Raw genomic sequence first — 15,493 nt, forward strand, 5'->3', positions numbered from 1 at the left:
GGCATGCCAAGCCCTGTGCTGGCCCTGGTGCAGGTGCAGCCCTGGTACCTGCAGTGCAGCAGGACAGGACCCCCTCTCCTGCGGGGGGGGCTGCCCCTCCTGACAGCCCCCAGCAGCTCCACCAGGCTCTGCACATCAGGCTGCTTCTTGCTGCTCCACAGCGTGTACAGGAACCTCTGCACCTGCCTCTCCTTGGCCTTCTTCTCCTGTGAGACACAAAGAGCTGATGTGGGTGCTGGGGAGGGATGGGGGAGTGTAGATGCAGAGGAGCCCCAGCTCTCCTATCCTTGGGCTCTCTGAGCTCTCCTGAGCTTTCTGCCAGCCTCTGGAAAGGTGAACAGGCATCTCTGCTGGGGCACTGCCCACCAGCCACTCTGGCAACCTGCTCTCCTTCCCCACAGCACCCTGACCTGCTCCTGGAGGGGGAACAGAGAACTCCAAAAAGCTCAGACAGACCTATCAGCCCCCAGGGCTTCTCCCATCTGTCGCAGACATCTTTTATGGAAAATCCTTTCCTTAGGATTTTTCCTCCTGAGAAGCTGAGAGGCCTCAGGAACAAAATGTAAACAATGATTATCTGCTGCTGTGGAATGCAACAGGTGCATCTGTGATTGGTCTCATGTGGTTGATTCTAATTAATAGCCAATCACAGTGAGCTGGCTTGGACAGAGACCTGAGGCACAAGCCTTTGTTATCATTCTTTCCTATTCTTAGCTTAGCTAGCCTTCTGATTAAATCCTTTCTTCTATTCTTTTAGTATAGTTTAATGTAATATATATAATAAAGTAATAAATCAAGCCTTCTGAAACATGGAGTCAGATCCTCATCTGTTCCCTCATCCAAAAACCCCTGTGAACACTGTCACACCCATCTATTTCCTGTGTCCACTCAGTTCTGGATGCTGTAATCCAGACTCACTCCTGCACAGTTGGCTCTCTGCTCTTGCAGCCTGGGGAAGCCCCACAGACCCTTCAGCCCCTTCAGCCCCATCCCCATCCCCAGCCAGGCTGTGGGAGCCAGCACAGCCCCATGGACACACACGTGTTTCAGTTTGAGCTGGGTGCATCTCCATCCTGAGACAAGCTTCTCTGTGTCACACTGGATGGTCAGGGTCCTTGTGCAGAGAGAGTCTCCTTCCAGGGGCCAGCACTCCTCACCTGGGACCTGTGTGCAACCAGAAATTTGGCTTTTTGTTGGTGGGCATTGTCTGTCATACCAGCCACCCTCTCTGGGGTCTGGTGCACTCCCAGCACCTCTCCATGTCAGTCCATCCCCCACTAAAACCAGAGGGAGCTTCAGGAACACCAGCAGGTTCTCCTGTGGGAACCCAGAGCTGCCTGGCCGCTCTGTTTAGAGCTCTGAGCTGGAATCTGCCCAGCCAGAACAGAACCCATCTCCCATGACCAGCTGTGGCTGCACCTGGGCACATGAAAAGTCCAGCTTTAGCTAAGCTGCACCCAGGACTCAGTGAAGAGTTGAGGGCTCTGCTAGTTCCAGCTCCCCTGAACAGATCCCCCCTCTGCCCTGGCACAGGTGGGCACAGTGCCTTACCTCCCCCTTCTCCTGCCATGGCAGAAGTGTGAGCATTGTGTGAACATCCTGCTCCCACACCAGGGTCCAGAAGTCCTCCATGGTCAGCTTGTCAGGGCCATGAACAGCCAGATAGTCCCTGCTGGAGCTGCAGCCCTGGGTGGGAATGGGAATGTCACTGTCACTCTGCTGGCCCAGGTGGCTGCAGGAATGGTCAGGGAGAGCAGAGAGCTCAGCAGGTCAGGAGGCAAGGAGAGAAGGGAAAGCAGCAAGGGAGGCAGGAGAGGGCAGCCCAAACTGGGCAGGGGAGGGAAGGGATGTCCTCAGTCCCTGCAGCCCCCTCTTCTCCACACAGAACCACTACTGGTGACATTTTTGCCCAACATCTGGGAAGAATGATGTATCTGACTCTATTGATATCAGAAGGCTCATTAATTACTTTATTATACTATATTATTCTATACTCTATTACACAATATTACATTACATCTAAACTGAATCTGCACAAGCACCCAACTCAACTCCACTGCCCAGTATCCCATGACTGACTGACAGCCTGCACACGTGCTTGGCCCTGATAGGCCAAGGAAAAAAAGCACCATCACTGAGGGTGAACAACCTCCTGTTCCAGACTGCAAGGCAAGATCTCTTCTGTTACCATCTGTATGGCAGATTATCTTTTGTCAAGTGGGCAGTTTGCCTTATCTCTCTCTGAGTGCTCACAATCACTCCTCCCTGGGAGGGGACATTGCTGATAACAGCTATTGAATGTCACTGCATGGCTGATAAGAGCTACAGCATCCCATTGGGAGATGGGAGCCCAGAGGGAGGAGCCAAGCATTCCTACCCAGATATAATCTGGAGATTCGGGAACACCAGCACAGCTTCTGCACTGGATTGCCCAGAGGAACAGCAGCTGCCTCTTCTTCCCCTGGATCTTCAGAGGCAGAGACTGCACCTTTCTCCAGGATCCCTGCTCCAGCAGAACCAGCTCTGACACTGCAGGAGGGCTGAGCCACAATTCCAATGGGACTGCTGCCAACAGCCTGACCCACAGGGTGTCAGGTTGGGTTCTGACTCTGTCAGTGTTGGTTTGGTTTATTTAATTGTTTATTTTATCCTTTTAGTTTCTTCCCTATTAAAGAGCTATTGTTCCTGCTCCCATAATTTTTGTTTCCTGAGAGCCCCTTAATTTAAAATTTATAACAATTTGGAAGGCAGAAGGGGGCTCATTTTCTCCATTTCAGGGGAGGCTCCTGCCTTCCTTAGCAGACTCCTGTATTTCCAAACCAAGACTCCTCCATGCTGCATTCTGCTTTGGCACAACACAGGAGCAGCCAATGAGATAAGAATTGTGTTGACCATTCTTTTCTCTGCTTCTCTCAGGTTCAGAGACTGTGAATCCCACAGACCACAGTGAGAGGGAGCAGTGGAGCATAGCAGGAGCACAGCCAGGATGGGAACAGGCACAGGGTGGGTGCTGCTGCTGGGGGTGAGGTTGGGAAGGATGAAAGTTTGACAAGAAGGTCTCACAGATATGTGTGCTCAGCAGAAAAAATTTTAAATGTAGAGTCTGAAGAAGGAATAGAGATGCAAGCAAGTTTTGATACAGAAGAATTGCTGAGCCAGTCTTACTGGATAACCAAGGAGGCAGAGGGTGTGTTAATTAGGAGAGGTTTTTACGGCTTAGAGCAAAGGATAAACCCACCCCAAAAAAGAAGATGTTTTTACCAAGCAGAAATACAGCACAGGCAAACAAGCCAGCAAATGCTGCAAGTATTAAAAAGGTCTCAGAATTTTCCACTGCAAGAAAACTGAAATACAACTTCTAGCTTAAATTGTGATGTACTAACTTTGATTGACTGGAGAACAGTAACATGAATGTGGTAATTATAGTAGTTATGATAGGCTGTAGATAAAAGTTAAGGTATAGATTGGTTCTACTGTATGAAGATGCTCAGCAAAGTATATAATGCACTGTAACCAAAACCAAGGGTCTCCAGGCCTGTCTGCAGCTGGAGCTGACAGCTGTAGGCACAGCTCTGTCACCCACAACCCTGGACTGCTGTGACATCTTGGATGGAATAAACTGCATTTTGGAGAGCAGCCTGGAGCCCCACATCCCTCATGCAGGCCCTTACAGGGTGGGACTCACCGGGACACGCCAGACCTGCAGCAGTCCTGAGAGAGGGCCCTGCTCCAGCAGGGAGAACTTCACCCTGGAGCGATCATCTGCAAAGAGAGCAGCAGCAGCTGGAGGGATTTCAGGCACTCCTGAGCTCAGACAGGTTTTGCAGACTGACTGCCACACAAACCCAATCCTTCCTTCACCATTTCTGGGCAAAGGCCCTCCCTCCTGCAGTGCTCATCTCATCTCCAGCCTGCTGGCTCCCACAGGCCAGGTGTCCATCCCTGCTCCTGTAGTGCAGCTCACTCAGTGTCTGAGCCAGTGGAGATCTGCCTCTCTCCAAGGATGCCTGTGAGCCCTCTGGGGCTCTGTTCAGTGTTTGACATCTCCATGGAAATTCACTATTCCTTCTGCTGACTTGGATTACCCTCCCAAACCACTCCCTTGTCACTTGTCCCTCCATGGCACACCTCTGAGCAGACTCCATGAACTCCCTGTGCATTCCCACAAGTAGCTGAAAACAGCAATCAGATCTCCCCTTTTCCTTCTCCAGGTTTTTCCTTCTCTCCCTTTTCCTATTCCAGTCCCAAGCACCACATGCTTCATCCCAAACACCTTGGTGACCCTCTGCGGGGGTCACCAAAGCCTCAAAATACTTTCTTATGCTCTGGACTTCTGGCTCTGGTCCAGGATGGCTCCATACAGGAGGAAAAGGAGCAGGAGGAAAGAGGATGCAAGGTGTCCCAGAACTCACAGGGCAGGATGCTGGAGGAGGGCCGTGCCTGCTGGCTGCCTGAAGATGGAGATGCAGAGCTGGCTTCTTCCTTGACAACCTCCAGGAGAGCCTGCCATATTGAAGTGAAGGGAGACGACCCACCTTAATTGATCAGCATCGAACTCCGATTTATTGATTCAATCAATCACTTTTTATAACAGTGTTAATTAAGCTCATACATATTGCAAAATCCGAGCTCATCATAGGTCACAGATTAAACATTAACCCCTCCTTTTGTTTTCAATACCTGTGGTGTGTTATTGAAACCAAGATTTGTGTTCTCACCCTGATATGAAAGGTTCTCAAAACCTCCATGTCTTTTACATTCCCAAAACAGCCAAAGATAGAATGTTTACCTGTTATGAGAAAACTGCCTGAGAACTCTGCTGTTTATAAAAACGTGCCTGGGAAACAGGCTTGGGAACTGCTGCTTACAGCTGCCTTTTACTTTTCCATCAGCTGTATATTTTCATGGCCTTTTTTCCTTCAAGCCATGTCTGAGCAAAATTCTCCAACACTGCCAGGGTGAGGGAGAGGAGGTAGTGAGGGAAGGGGCAGGACAGGAGGAACTGAGGACACCTGGACTGGGCACAGGGGTCATGGCAGCACAGGCCTGAGCAGCAGAGCCATGAGAGCAGCTCTGCAGGGCTGCCAGGAGGGGGATGCTGCTGCCCAGGCAGGACCTAGGAGGGAGGGAGGGAGTGGTGGACAGACCCTGAGCAGTGCAGAATGCAGGAGGGAGCTGCAATGCCATGGAGGGGGGACACTGCCAGGACACCCAGGGAACTGGGGCCATATGGGACCCACTCAGGAGGCACTTCCAGGGTGTCCCCCAGCTCCAACAGGTTCAGTCACTCCCCCCAGGTCCCCTCAGCACACACAGCCATGGCAGCACCCCCTGCACCTGCCCAGGACAGCTCTCACCTCATACTCCCTCAGGAAGCCCATGTGGGACTTGGCTGCCTTCTGGGCACAGTGCTGGGCAAAGCTCTTCAGAGGGATGGAGCAGGACCTGGGGAGAGAGCCAGGGCACAAGGCTGAGCTCACTGAGCAGCTGCCAGGCTGTGCCTGCAGCACGTGCAGGGCTTGAGCAGACCCTCACTCCTCAAATGCCAGGGGTGTCCCAGGCTGCCAGCCCAGACTGTGACAACCTGCTGTCCCGTAGACAGGGGTGACACAGCCCAGGGCCTGTGACAGCCTGCTGTCCCCTAGACAGGGGTGACACAGCCCCGGGCTCATTCCCAAGAGGCAGTAAGGACAAGGACACCCTGTTCTGCATGAGGGAGGAGACAATCTGACCACAAATACAGGTGTATGACCTCCAGATGCAGCCCCAAGACAATGAGATAGGTGGTCCAAAGCCATGCCCAGCTGGACCCTGCCCCATCCTCCTGGCCTCCATTAGGAGCAGGTCCCAAGGTCACCCAGCTGCCATCAGCCTCTCCAGTTTCTCGATCTCCAGGGTATGTCTGTGGGCTGGGAAGCCAGAGGCTGAGGGAAATGCCTTCCCCAGGAGAGCTCTGCACATCCCTGGTGTTGGGGTACCCAGGAGAGACTGCACTTTGTGCTGTGCTGCAGAACAACCACGCCCAGCAGCAGCTGGGATGGCTGCTGGGCTTCCTGTCCTTCTGTCCAGGACAGAGTGGCAAAGCACAGCCAGGCCTCACCTCTGTGTCCCCGATAAATCCAGGAGAGGCTCCTCCAAGATCTTGTCCAGAATGCAGCTGTGCAGGAAGATGTACTGGGACTGGAAGGCAAAGGCAGACAGAACACAGACCATGACACTGCAGGGACAGCAGCAGAGGGGGCTCTGGTCCCTCTCCTGAGGGCAGTGCTGACACCCTGTCCCAGCCCCAGGACACAGCCTGGGGAGCACCACAGACCAACAGCATGGTGTGAATTAAAAACTGCCTGCAAAGGGCCTGACCCTGCTCCTCAGTGCTCCAGGGTGTTTCTGAGCCTCCTGGGAGGTCTCTGAGACTCTGGATGTTGCTGTTGTGGGTCTAGCAGGGCATGAAGCAGCTGAAGCAGCAATTTCCACTCCAGCTGAGCTGCTGCTCTCAGCAGCAGAATGGCAGTGACAGCTGAGGAGTAGCCTGGGGGTGCTGGGGCTGCCTGCCCAGCTCATCCAGAACTGCAGTGGGATGGAGGGAGGGGCCAGGGGAGAGAGGGGCAGAGATCTCACCAGGGTCTGAATCATCAGGTACCGGTTCATCCTCAGGGAGTACACCACACCAAAGATGTCCACCACCTTCTCCTGCCTCATCTGCTGCAGCAGCCGGTCCAGGGCAATGAAGGTGCCTGTGCGCCCCACGCCAGCACTGAGGGCAGGGACACACAGGGTTAAACAGGCCTGACACACAGCCCTGGCTCCCTCCTGCTGCTGGACACGCTCCCAAAGTGCTCCCTGGGCACCCAGGCAGGGCATGGGGCTGAGGAGCACCCACAGCCTGCCCTGGGCTGGTGCTACCACCTCCCCGTGCCCTCTGGGGTTTCTGTGGCTGAGATGACCCCCCAGGTATCAGAAAGTCCTTTTTTCCCAGCCCTGTGACCAAAGAAGTCGAGATTCCTTAGCTCTGCTTTTCAAGGTTGTTTATTTTCTCTTATCTATCCCATTCTTTCTCTGACCTGCTGAGATCTGTCCAGCAGGTTGGGTTGTGGCACAGCCACTGCCCTTGGGGTGGTGTTAGCTTTTTATACTACAAACTACCTGTACTTTATTTACAATAATTTCCCAATACCTATCACCTACGTTAGACAGTCTATCTCTACTCTAAACCAATCCAAAAGTGCCACCAGCAGAAGATGGGGAGGAAGAAGAAAGGAAGAAGGAAGAAGGAAGAAGGAAGAAGGAAGAAGAAAGAAGAAGAAAGAAGAAGAAAGAAGAAGAAAGAAGAAAAAAGAAAAAGAAGAAGAAAGAAGAAGAAAGAGGAAAGAGGAAGAAAGAAGAAGACGATGAAGAAGACAAAGACAACGAAGACAAAGAAGATGAAGAAGATGACGAAGGAGAAGACAAAGAATGAGATGACGGAGACGAAGGAGAAGAAGAAGGAGAAAAAGAAACACCAAAATTTTACTTTTTCACCCTGTGACAAATTCACTGTCATTCTACTCAAACTCTTGTGGCTTGTAAATCTTTACACAAAGTTGGTAACTGTTTCCATGGGCTAAAATCAAAGGCACAGGGTGTCTTTGACTCTGTGCCAAGGTCTCTGAGCCCCTTGCCAGGGTCTCAAATCACCCAGGGCAGCCAGAGGAATGTCCTGGGTCCTGGCACTGCCCCACACCCTGGGTGTGTAGGTCTGCACCCCTCAACACGGAGCAGGAGACTCCAGAGAGCAGCTGTGTCTCTCCTCACTCACAGATTGTGCATTCCTCATCCCCCTGCCCTCTCCCATCATCCCCCCCATCCCAAGGGCCAGAGCCTCACCTGCAGTGCACCAGGGTGGGCCCTGCATCCTTGGTGCTCTGGATGTGCTCCTGGACCAGCTCCCTGAAGGCCATGATGGACGTGGTGGACTCGGGGATGCCGTGGTCGGGCCATGCTGTGTAGTGCAGGTGGGACACGAAGCGCTCTGCCCCCAGAGCCTCCTGCAGGGAATGCTGGTGGGTGTGCAGCCCCAGGGCAGCCTCACAGCCCTGACAGCACCTGGGAATCTGGGGACACCTGGCTCAGCTGCAGGAACAGCCACATCAGGTCTGCACTGCCTGCTGGATCCAGGGTTTCATCAGAAGCTTTGCACAATTTCAATGTTTTCCAAACTCTGTTCCAGGGAAACATCTCTGATGTTGAATCACTGCCTCACCTCATGGAGTGTGAGAGCAGCAGGAGGTCAGGTTGTGAACCTGGGTTAAAGAACCCTTTGGTAAGAACATGAGAGATTTGCCTCTAAATGGGAACTAAACTTGGTATTTGAGAAAGATTTTCTATCTTAGAAAAACAGCACTGAGAACTGAGTTCTGTCAGCTATAAATCAATTCTGTAGAACATGTTTACATGTATAGCTGCATTTTTCTGGCATTGCTTCCCAGACCTTTCCTCAAGTAATAGAAATCCCATAATCTTCCTAACTCATCTGATTAAATATTAAGTATTCTTACCGTCAGGAAGCCTTTCTAATGCCCAATTTAAACCTTCCTTTGTGTAATTTAAGCCCACAGCTTCCCAACCTACTCACTGCAGCCATGGAGGAGAACAACATGTCAATGCTGTTACATCCAATTACATGTCAGAATCTGTTTCTTTAAGCAGAAATGCAGTTTTGTGTTTGCAAGATTGAAAGATCAAATGAAACATCTGTCACATTCTGCTCATCCATGCTCCCCACAGCCCCTGCAGCAGGGGAATTGTTGGTAATTGTTTCTCCCACTTTGAGACCTTCTCCCAGCATTTAACTGACTGAATGTTTTGAAGTGGAATCAATCTCTTCTTTTTCCACTCTCCTAAACACTTTATTGCTGTGGTAGACTACTGTAGGCTAGCTACTAGAGCTTTTCATTTTCATCATATCTGTTTGACATCCTCAGGCCCTATGTCACTCCTTTCTGTATTAGTCAGTAGGAGGTGCCAAAATATTGGCAAGAAAAGTAATTTTTTTTTCAGGCCAAGACAGAATGAATCACCTCCATTTTTGTGTCTTGCAACCAGGATGGAGGGAGGGAGCACATCTGCCTTTGGGAACATGTCCTGGAAAGCACAGGGAACATGTGCTGGAAACCACAGGGAACATGGCCTGGAAACCACCACAGGGAACATGGCCTGGAAAGCACAGGGAACATGGTCTGGAAACCACAGGGAACATGGCCTGGAAACCACCACAGGCTGTCCTGGGGCAGGGACATGGAAACCAGAGAGCAGGGGTGGAGAGCAGCACGACACATGCTGGACATCCCTGTGTCACCCTCAGTGCTCCTCAGGGCTTGGGTCTTCTTCCCTTCCAGAAATGGCAGGGAAAGGGGAGGAGGAATGCCAGTGCCCACCCCAACCCCCTGCCCAGAGCCCCTGGAGTCTGCACTCACGTGCCACAGCTTGAACTCCCGCACTGTCCACTCCTCAGAGCTGCTCTGCATCAGCAGGTGCACCCTCACCTGCCCATAGGACACTGGGGCAGACTCTGATGGCCAGTAATGGTCACACAGCACCTGGAGCAGGACAGGGCACAGTGAGGGAGCAGATCTGGCTCCAGGGAGCATCTGCAGCAGCCGTAGGGGAGCCAGGACAGGTCTTGGGGAGCAGGCAGGGGTGTTTCCCCTTCCCTCTGGGAGCTTTGCGCAGCTCTGCCTCATAGCCCCTTCATTTGGATCTCAGCCTCCTCCAGGAAAAAGGACCTGTGTGGGTCTCATCCAGTCCATGTGAGGTGGCTCACCCAGAGGACATGGCAATGTCAGATTCTGCAGAAATATCTGAGGGTGATGGGCATGGTCCAAGCTGAGCTCCCACCCCAAGCTGCACAGATCAGCCTCTCTTCCCCCAAAGCTGTGTGGGCTGTGCCCATCCTGGAGCCATATCAGAGCAGGGTTTGTGGAGGGCACAGCCCCAGCCCTGGGCTCAGCTCCCACCACCAGGGCAGGGCTGGGGCTGGCAGGGACCTACCCTCCCATTCTCCATGCACACGGTCAGCATGATGATGTTGCAGACATTCTGCTCCCACACCAGCCTCCAGAAATCCTCGATGGTTTTCTTCAGGGGCCCCTGGGTGGCAATGAACTCTTGCTGGGATGTGTAGCCCTGAGCAAGAGGCACACAAGAGCAAGGTGAGTTACAGGTTGCCAAGGCAGGTGGGTCCTGCCCTGGCACCAGTCAGTGCCTGCTCTGTTGTTGTGGCAGAAGGAGAAATTCCTGCTGCCCTCAGCCCACGTGGGCACAGTTCCCAGGCAGCTGATCTCAGCTGATTTCACAGGAAGCATGAGCTGCCCAGCCACACTTTCTGCATATTTGGAATAAAGTGACCCACAGCATTTCCCTCCAAGCAGTTCCTCATTCAGCCTAACCAGAAAAAGACAGATCTGTGTTGTTCCCGTGCTTCCCCTTCCCTGCTGAGGGCAGGCTGAGCATGCAAGGTCTCAGGGTGTCTTTGCCCTTGGACACACCATGCCCCAGATGCACACAATGCCCCTGCATGCAGTGTGCCCTGCCTGTTACCTGGGAACACCTCACACAGGGGGCAGGAAGGCACAGCTCCAGGCTTGTTCAATTGCAGCTGCACAGACCAGAGGGGAAAAGAGCAGGCAGAGAGATAGGGCAGTAAGCTAGGAGGTGATGGAAGAGGATAGGTGAGAAGAAAGCAGAGAGACTTCCCATACTCACAGCATTTTTCCATCTCACAGGCTCCATCAGTGCAACCACCCCTCTCCACCTTCCCCCCAGCTCCTGCTGGCCTGTGCCAGCTGTGCCCAGCTGTTCACCAGCACATCTCATGCCCACCAGCCCTCACAGAACACAGAAACCCGGGCAGAGTTTCTGTGACGGAGCCGTGTGGCTACATCTCAATGGGGAAGGCAAGTGGGCACTCACTGGCATGAAGTTGGCATTGATGTAGTCTGAGTGAGGATCCTGCCCCAGCTGGCTCAGCTTGACCCGAGAGTGATCATCTGAAAGAGACCCCACACAGGTGAGACCCCAGGGACCCATTCCCAGGACATGGCACTGGGTGAGCCCCAGAAGCCTTCACCAGGGTGAATGGTGGGACTGGGTGAGCCTCAAGGACCCTTCACCAGGACTTGGGACTGGGTGAGGCAGTGGGAGAAGGCTCAGCAGCTCCTGCAGGGAGGCACCTTCTCCCCACAGAGGTGGGCACTGCCTGGGCTGGGCTAGCAGGGCACTGGCAAACAGACCTGGGGTCATGAGGGCCACCAGTGAAGCTCATGGACCCCCTCTGGTCTCCTGGTGGGACCATCCTGGGCTGGGCAGGATGGTGGCTCAGCCCTGCCTCAACCACTAACCCTTGAGTCTCCAGCAGGAAAATGGAAACCGAGCCCATTCCAAGAGTCCTCCTGCTGCCAGGAAAGGAGCCAGGCACTGACCCTGGCACGGATGCAAGGTGAGCCTGTCCCTGAACAGCGCCCTGTGAGCTCCCTGGCAGGGATGCAAGGTGAACCTGCCCTGTGAGCTCCCCCCTGGAGGCTGGGGGAGAAGGAGGATTCAGCACTTACAGGGTAACACATGGGGGTATCTGTTCTTGGAGACATTTGCTGGCAGCTCAGCCTCCACCTTGGACTGCTCCTTCCCAACTTCCTTCAGCTCCTGTAGGACAGGGGGAAAGAGAAGCACAAATATTCCTCTGGAGAGCTCCTGGTCAGCTCAGCTCCCTGCTCATGGCCTGTCTGGAGGGTGAAGAGGATTTCCCTCACATAGAGAGCTGCTCCTCTCCTCCCTCACATGGCCAGTGCACTCTGAGCCATGGAGGCTTTTCCCACTGCCTTTTCCAACAGCATTGTCCATATTTAAAAGAAAAGCTCAAGAACAAATTCTGGGGGAAAAAGCCTTGGAAATCTACCACAAAGCTCACAAAAAACAGAAATATCTTGTGCTGCATCTGCCCCTGCCCCTATCCTCACTCAAGAAGCCAGGAAAGGGTGATCTGAGGAGGGTTTGAAATTGATGATGGGAATTTGAAGCAGCTGCAGCACAACAGTCCAGAGGCTGCATGTGTTGGCAGTGGGAGCCAGGGAAGGCAGCCTGAGGTGAAGCTCACAGCCTGCCCCTGGGTCTGAGAGTGCTCCTGGACCTCCCCTCTGGCTGCAGGCTCTTTCCTACCACTGTCAGGGTGGTTCTCATCACCTCCCTTCTCCCCTTCACCTCCAGTCAGGCCTGGGGCTCTCTGCTCTGTGCTGGTTCACCTCACACCACATGTGCTTTGACCAGAATTTAAACAAAGCAAGTTCTGAGCAAAGGAACTGCTTGACACTTGGTCCATCCAATCTTTGACCTCCAAGGCTGCTCCTCAGGCTGGCTGGACTGCCAGAGATGGGTGACCAACCCTGGAGAGGAGCACTCCATGTTGGACACCCAACAGGATGAGCCACCAGGTGCAGAAACCAAATGTCATCTCTAGGAGGTGTGATATTTTCTGAAAAATTCCTTCGCCAGGATTTCTTCTCTTGAGAAGCTGGGAAGCTTCAGCTTCTCCTTCTCTGGAATGTGATTTGGAGAATTGTTTACCCAGCATGTGAATTGTTTTTAATTAATGGCCAATCACAGTCCAGCTGTGTCAGACTCTGAGTCTGACACGAGATTTTATTATTCATTCTTTGTGAGCCTTCTGATGTCTCCTTTCTCTTTCTTTAGTATAGTTGTAGTATATTGTAGGAGTGATGGGGAGTAGGACAGTGGGACAGATGGATGGAGAGATCTCTGCAGCCAGGGCTTGGAACTTGTGGTTTATTGCAAAGGGCCTGGGTGCAGGGCCCTGCTGGGAGCTGCCAGCCACAGCTGGAGCAGGACTGAGAGAGGAGAGGGGAGAGAGGATGAGAGGGTGAGAGAGTAAAAGGGTAAGAGAGCAAGGCTCCCATTACAATACCATAAATCGTCTTCTGTGTTGAATATTCTCATTCTCACTAACCAATTAGTACAAGATACAAATCCTACAGCATCTCCATACAGCCTATAAGAATCATTACGTTAACGCATTGAGTTACATTTTGAACCCTAAAAACTCCTCTTTGGGCCCCTTCTGCCAAGCTGGCAGGGTCTGCTCTGACCCTTGGGCCTGTCTGCAAGCAGAGGGTGTTGTTCCATCAAAAGGGGATCACCTTCAGCTGGCCACACCATTGTTTTCCAGTTGTTCAGTAACTGAGGTATCTCAAAGCTTGCTTTTGTTTCAATCTCACTTATAGTTTCCATTTTCTGAAATTTTTTTCCCAGGCAATCATATTTATAAGGCTTTCCTGTTTCATCGTCTAATATAATATAATATAATATAATATAATATAATATAATATAATATAATAGCCCTCTGAGAACTTGGGAGTCAGATTCTCATCTCTCACCTCATCCTAGGGACCTGTGGTGGTGTTCACAGGGACAAGGGAAGAGATGAGAATCTTGACTCCATGTTTCAGAAGGCTGATTTATTATTTTATGATATATATTATATTAAAAGAAAATGATATATTAAAACTATACTAAAAGAATAGAATAAAGGATTTCATCAGAAGGCTTGAAAGGAATAGAAAAGAATGATAACAAAAGCTTGTGACTCTCAGAGAGTCCGAGCCAGCTGACTGTGATTGGCCATTAATTAGGAACAACCAACATGGACTCATTAAAGATGTACTTGTTGCATTCCACAGCAGCAGATAATTACTGTTTTTCTTTTCCTCTGAGGTTTCTCAGCTTCTCAGGACAAAAATCTTGGCAAAGGGATTTTTCAGAAAATATCATGGCGACAGGGACCCACAATCACCAGCACAAGGAGGGTCTCATCTCACCTCAAACTCCTGGAAAAAAGCATGATTAGCATTTGCTGTCTTCATCTCATAGTACTGCTTGAAGTTCTGCAGGGGCACTGGCCGGTGGACGTTCCTGCAGGAAATGAAATCCAGAGGAAAGCTTGCCTTAGTTACTGGGAGGCCTGGGCAGCCTCAGGGGCCACTGGGACAGCCCTGCTGGGACACCTGGATGCACACAGGGAGGGTTCACAGCCACCTCACTGCCCAGGGAAGGTCCAACAGTTAAATACTGGAGGGATTTCAAGGTGATGAGAATATTCTCCTGCTGCAGGAACTCACAGGGGAGGCCTGGACAATGCATGGACTTGGAGCAGAGCTGGGCAGTAAATACTGACCTTGGGAAAGGCTGATTTATAAAATAACTGAGGGGAGGAGACAGTTTGACTTTTCCTGAGTCAAAGCTTGAAAAAGGAAGTAGGTAAAGGCCAGTGGGAGCTGCAGTGGGGCCAAACAGAGGGCAGACTCCAGCACCCACCTCAGGCTGTAGGTCACCATCTCCTGGGGTAGGCTGCTCTTCTTGGTTCTGGAATCAAAGCACAGAGTTAGGGAATAATGTGTTCTTACTCTATGATTTAGAAGGATGAATAATTGCTTTATTAAGCTATTCTATATTACACTAATACTATACTAAATTAAATATTAAAGAGATATTATACTAAAGAATATTACCCTCAACACAATTACAAACACAAAATCTTCTTCTTAATCAGCCTAATCCCAATAGCAATCTACATCCACTCTGGAACAGAAAGCCTCACCTCCTTCTGAGAATGAAAATTCATTATAAACTTCAAAATCCCCATCTGCCTAAAAATAGACTTCTACTCCCTTACCTTCTTCCCCATTGCACTGTTCGTATCATGATCTATCCTACAATTTGCAACATGAATTGAAATAAAGAATAATTGAATAAAGAAATACTAAAGAAAAACCTGTGACTATCTCCAGACAGTCACGACACATAGATTTAATTTGTCAAGGAATTTAAGTAACTTTCACTAGTGTCTAATTAACAAATTACTTTGAGTAAATAATCTCTAAGGCACATTCCACATATTGACACATCCAAAACAACAAAAACAGCAAATAAAGATAAGAATTGTTTTCTCTTCTTCTTTGTGCTTCTCATTACCTTTCTCAGAGAAAAATCCTTAAAAACTTGTGCCTGCTGCTCTCTGTGAAGAGAGCTGTGGCTACACACAGGAGCTGTTACTTTGCCTGCAGTGCAGACATTGATGCCTTGAGGTACTGTGTACCACTGGCAGGCACATTTTAGGATTTTGTGACCTAACTGCACATGGGCAGCTCCTCTGTCCCCTCTTCCTTTGGATTCTGAGCTTGCCAGGCACAATTCCACCAGCCCACGTGCTAGTTTGTCCAAGTCTCTTTTTACACCCTCTCCCTGCTCTCCTCCAGGCTTGGCACTGAAGGTTGGGCATTAACACGTAAGATATGGCTCATGCTCACCTCCTTGCTTTGAGCTGTTTCCAGTAAACCAAAGCAAAAACAGCTGCAAGTGTCAGAAGAAACCCCACAATGATTCCAGCAATTATTGGCATTGAGAGTGGAGCTGTGTCTGCACTGGATCCAGCAGCTGGAATTGAAAGGAG

General features: G+C 51.0%; 1 protein-coding gene across 2 annotated transcripts in view; it reads right to left on the reverse strand.

Moving 5' to 3' along the window:
• The window catches only part of LOC102072202 (receptor-type tyrosine-protein phosphatase V), a 49,965-nt gene that overhangs the window by 5,636 nt on the left and 28,836 nt on the right, over window positions 1–15,493 (reverse strand). The window contains exons 22-37 of one of the 2 annotated variants that reach the window (XM_074527995.1): window positions 15,351–15,477; window positions 14,359–14,406; window positions 13,863–13,956; window positions 11,586–11,676; window positions 10,948–11,024; window positions 10,027–10,161; window positions 9,453–9,575; window positions 7,864–8,024; window positions 6,619–6,754; window positions 6,101–6,180; window positions 5,358–5,445; window positions 4,413–4,503; window positions 3,686–3,762; window positions 1,552–1,686; window positions 1,042–1,164; window positions 49–206 (exon numbers count right to left, since the gene is read on the reverse strand). In XM_074527995.1, coding sequence (XP_074384096.1) covers window positions 49–206; window positions 1,042–1,164; window positions 1,552–1,686; window positions 3,686–3,762; window positions 4,413–4,503; window positions 5,358–5,445; window positions 6,101–6,180; window positions 6,619–6,754; window positions 7,864–8,024; window positions 9,453–9,575; window positions 10,027–10,161; window positions 10,948–11,024; window positions 11,586–11,676; window positions 13,863–13,956; window positions 14,359–14,406; window positions 15,351–15,477 — 1,744 coding nt within the window. Of the gene's footprint in view, window positions 1–48; window positions 207–1,041; window positions 1,165–1,551; window positions 1,687–3,685; window positions 3,763–4,412; window positions 4,504–5,357; window positions 5,446–6,100; window positions 6,181–6,618; window positions 6,755–7,863; window positions 8,025–9,452; window positions 9,576–10,026; window positions 10,162–10,575; window positions 10,634–10,947; window positions 11,025–11,585; window positions 11,677–13,862; window positions 13,957–14,358; window positions 14,407–15,350; window positions 15,478–15,493 lie in introns of those variants that run through there. The other variant, XR_012577097.1, reaches the window with a different exon arrangement.

The sequence above is a fragment of the Zonotrichia albicollis genome, chromosome 28 (genome assembly GCF_047830755.1).
Source record: "Zonotrichia albicollis isolate bZonAlb1 chromosome 28, bZonAlb1.hap1, whole genome shotgun sequence".
Lineage (NCBI taxonomy): Eukaryota > Metazoa > Chordata > Aves > Passeriformes > Passerellidae > Zonotrichia > Zonotrichia albicollis.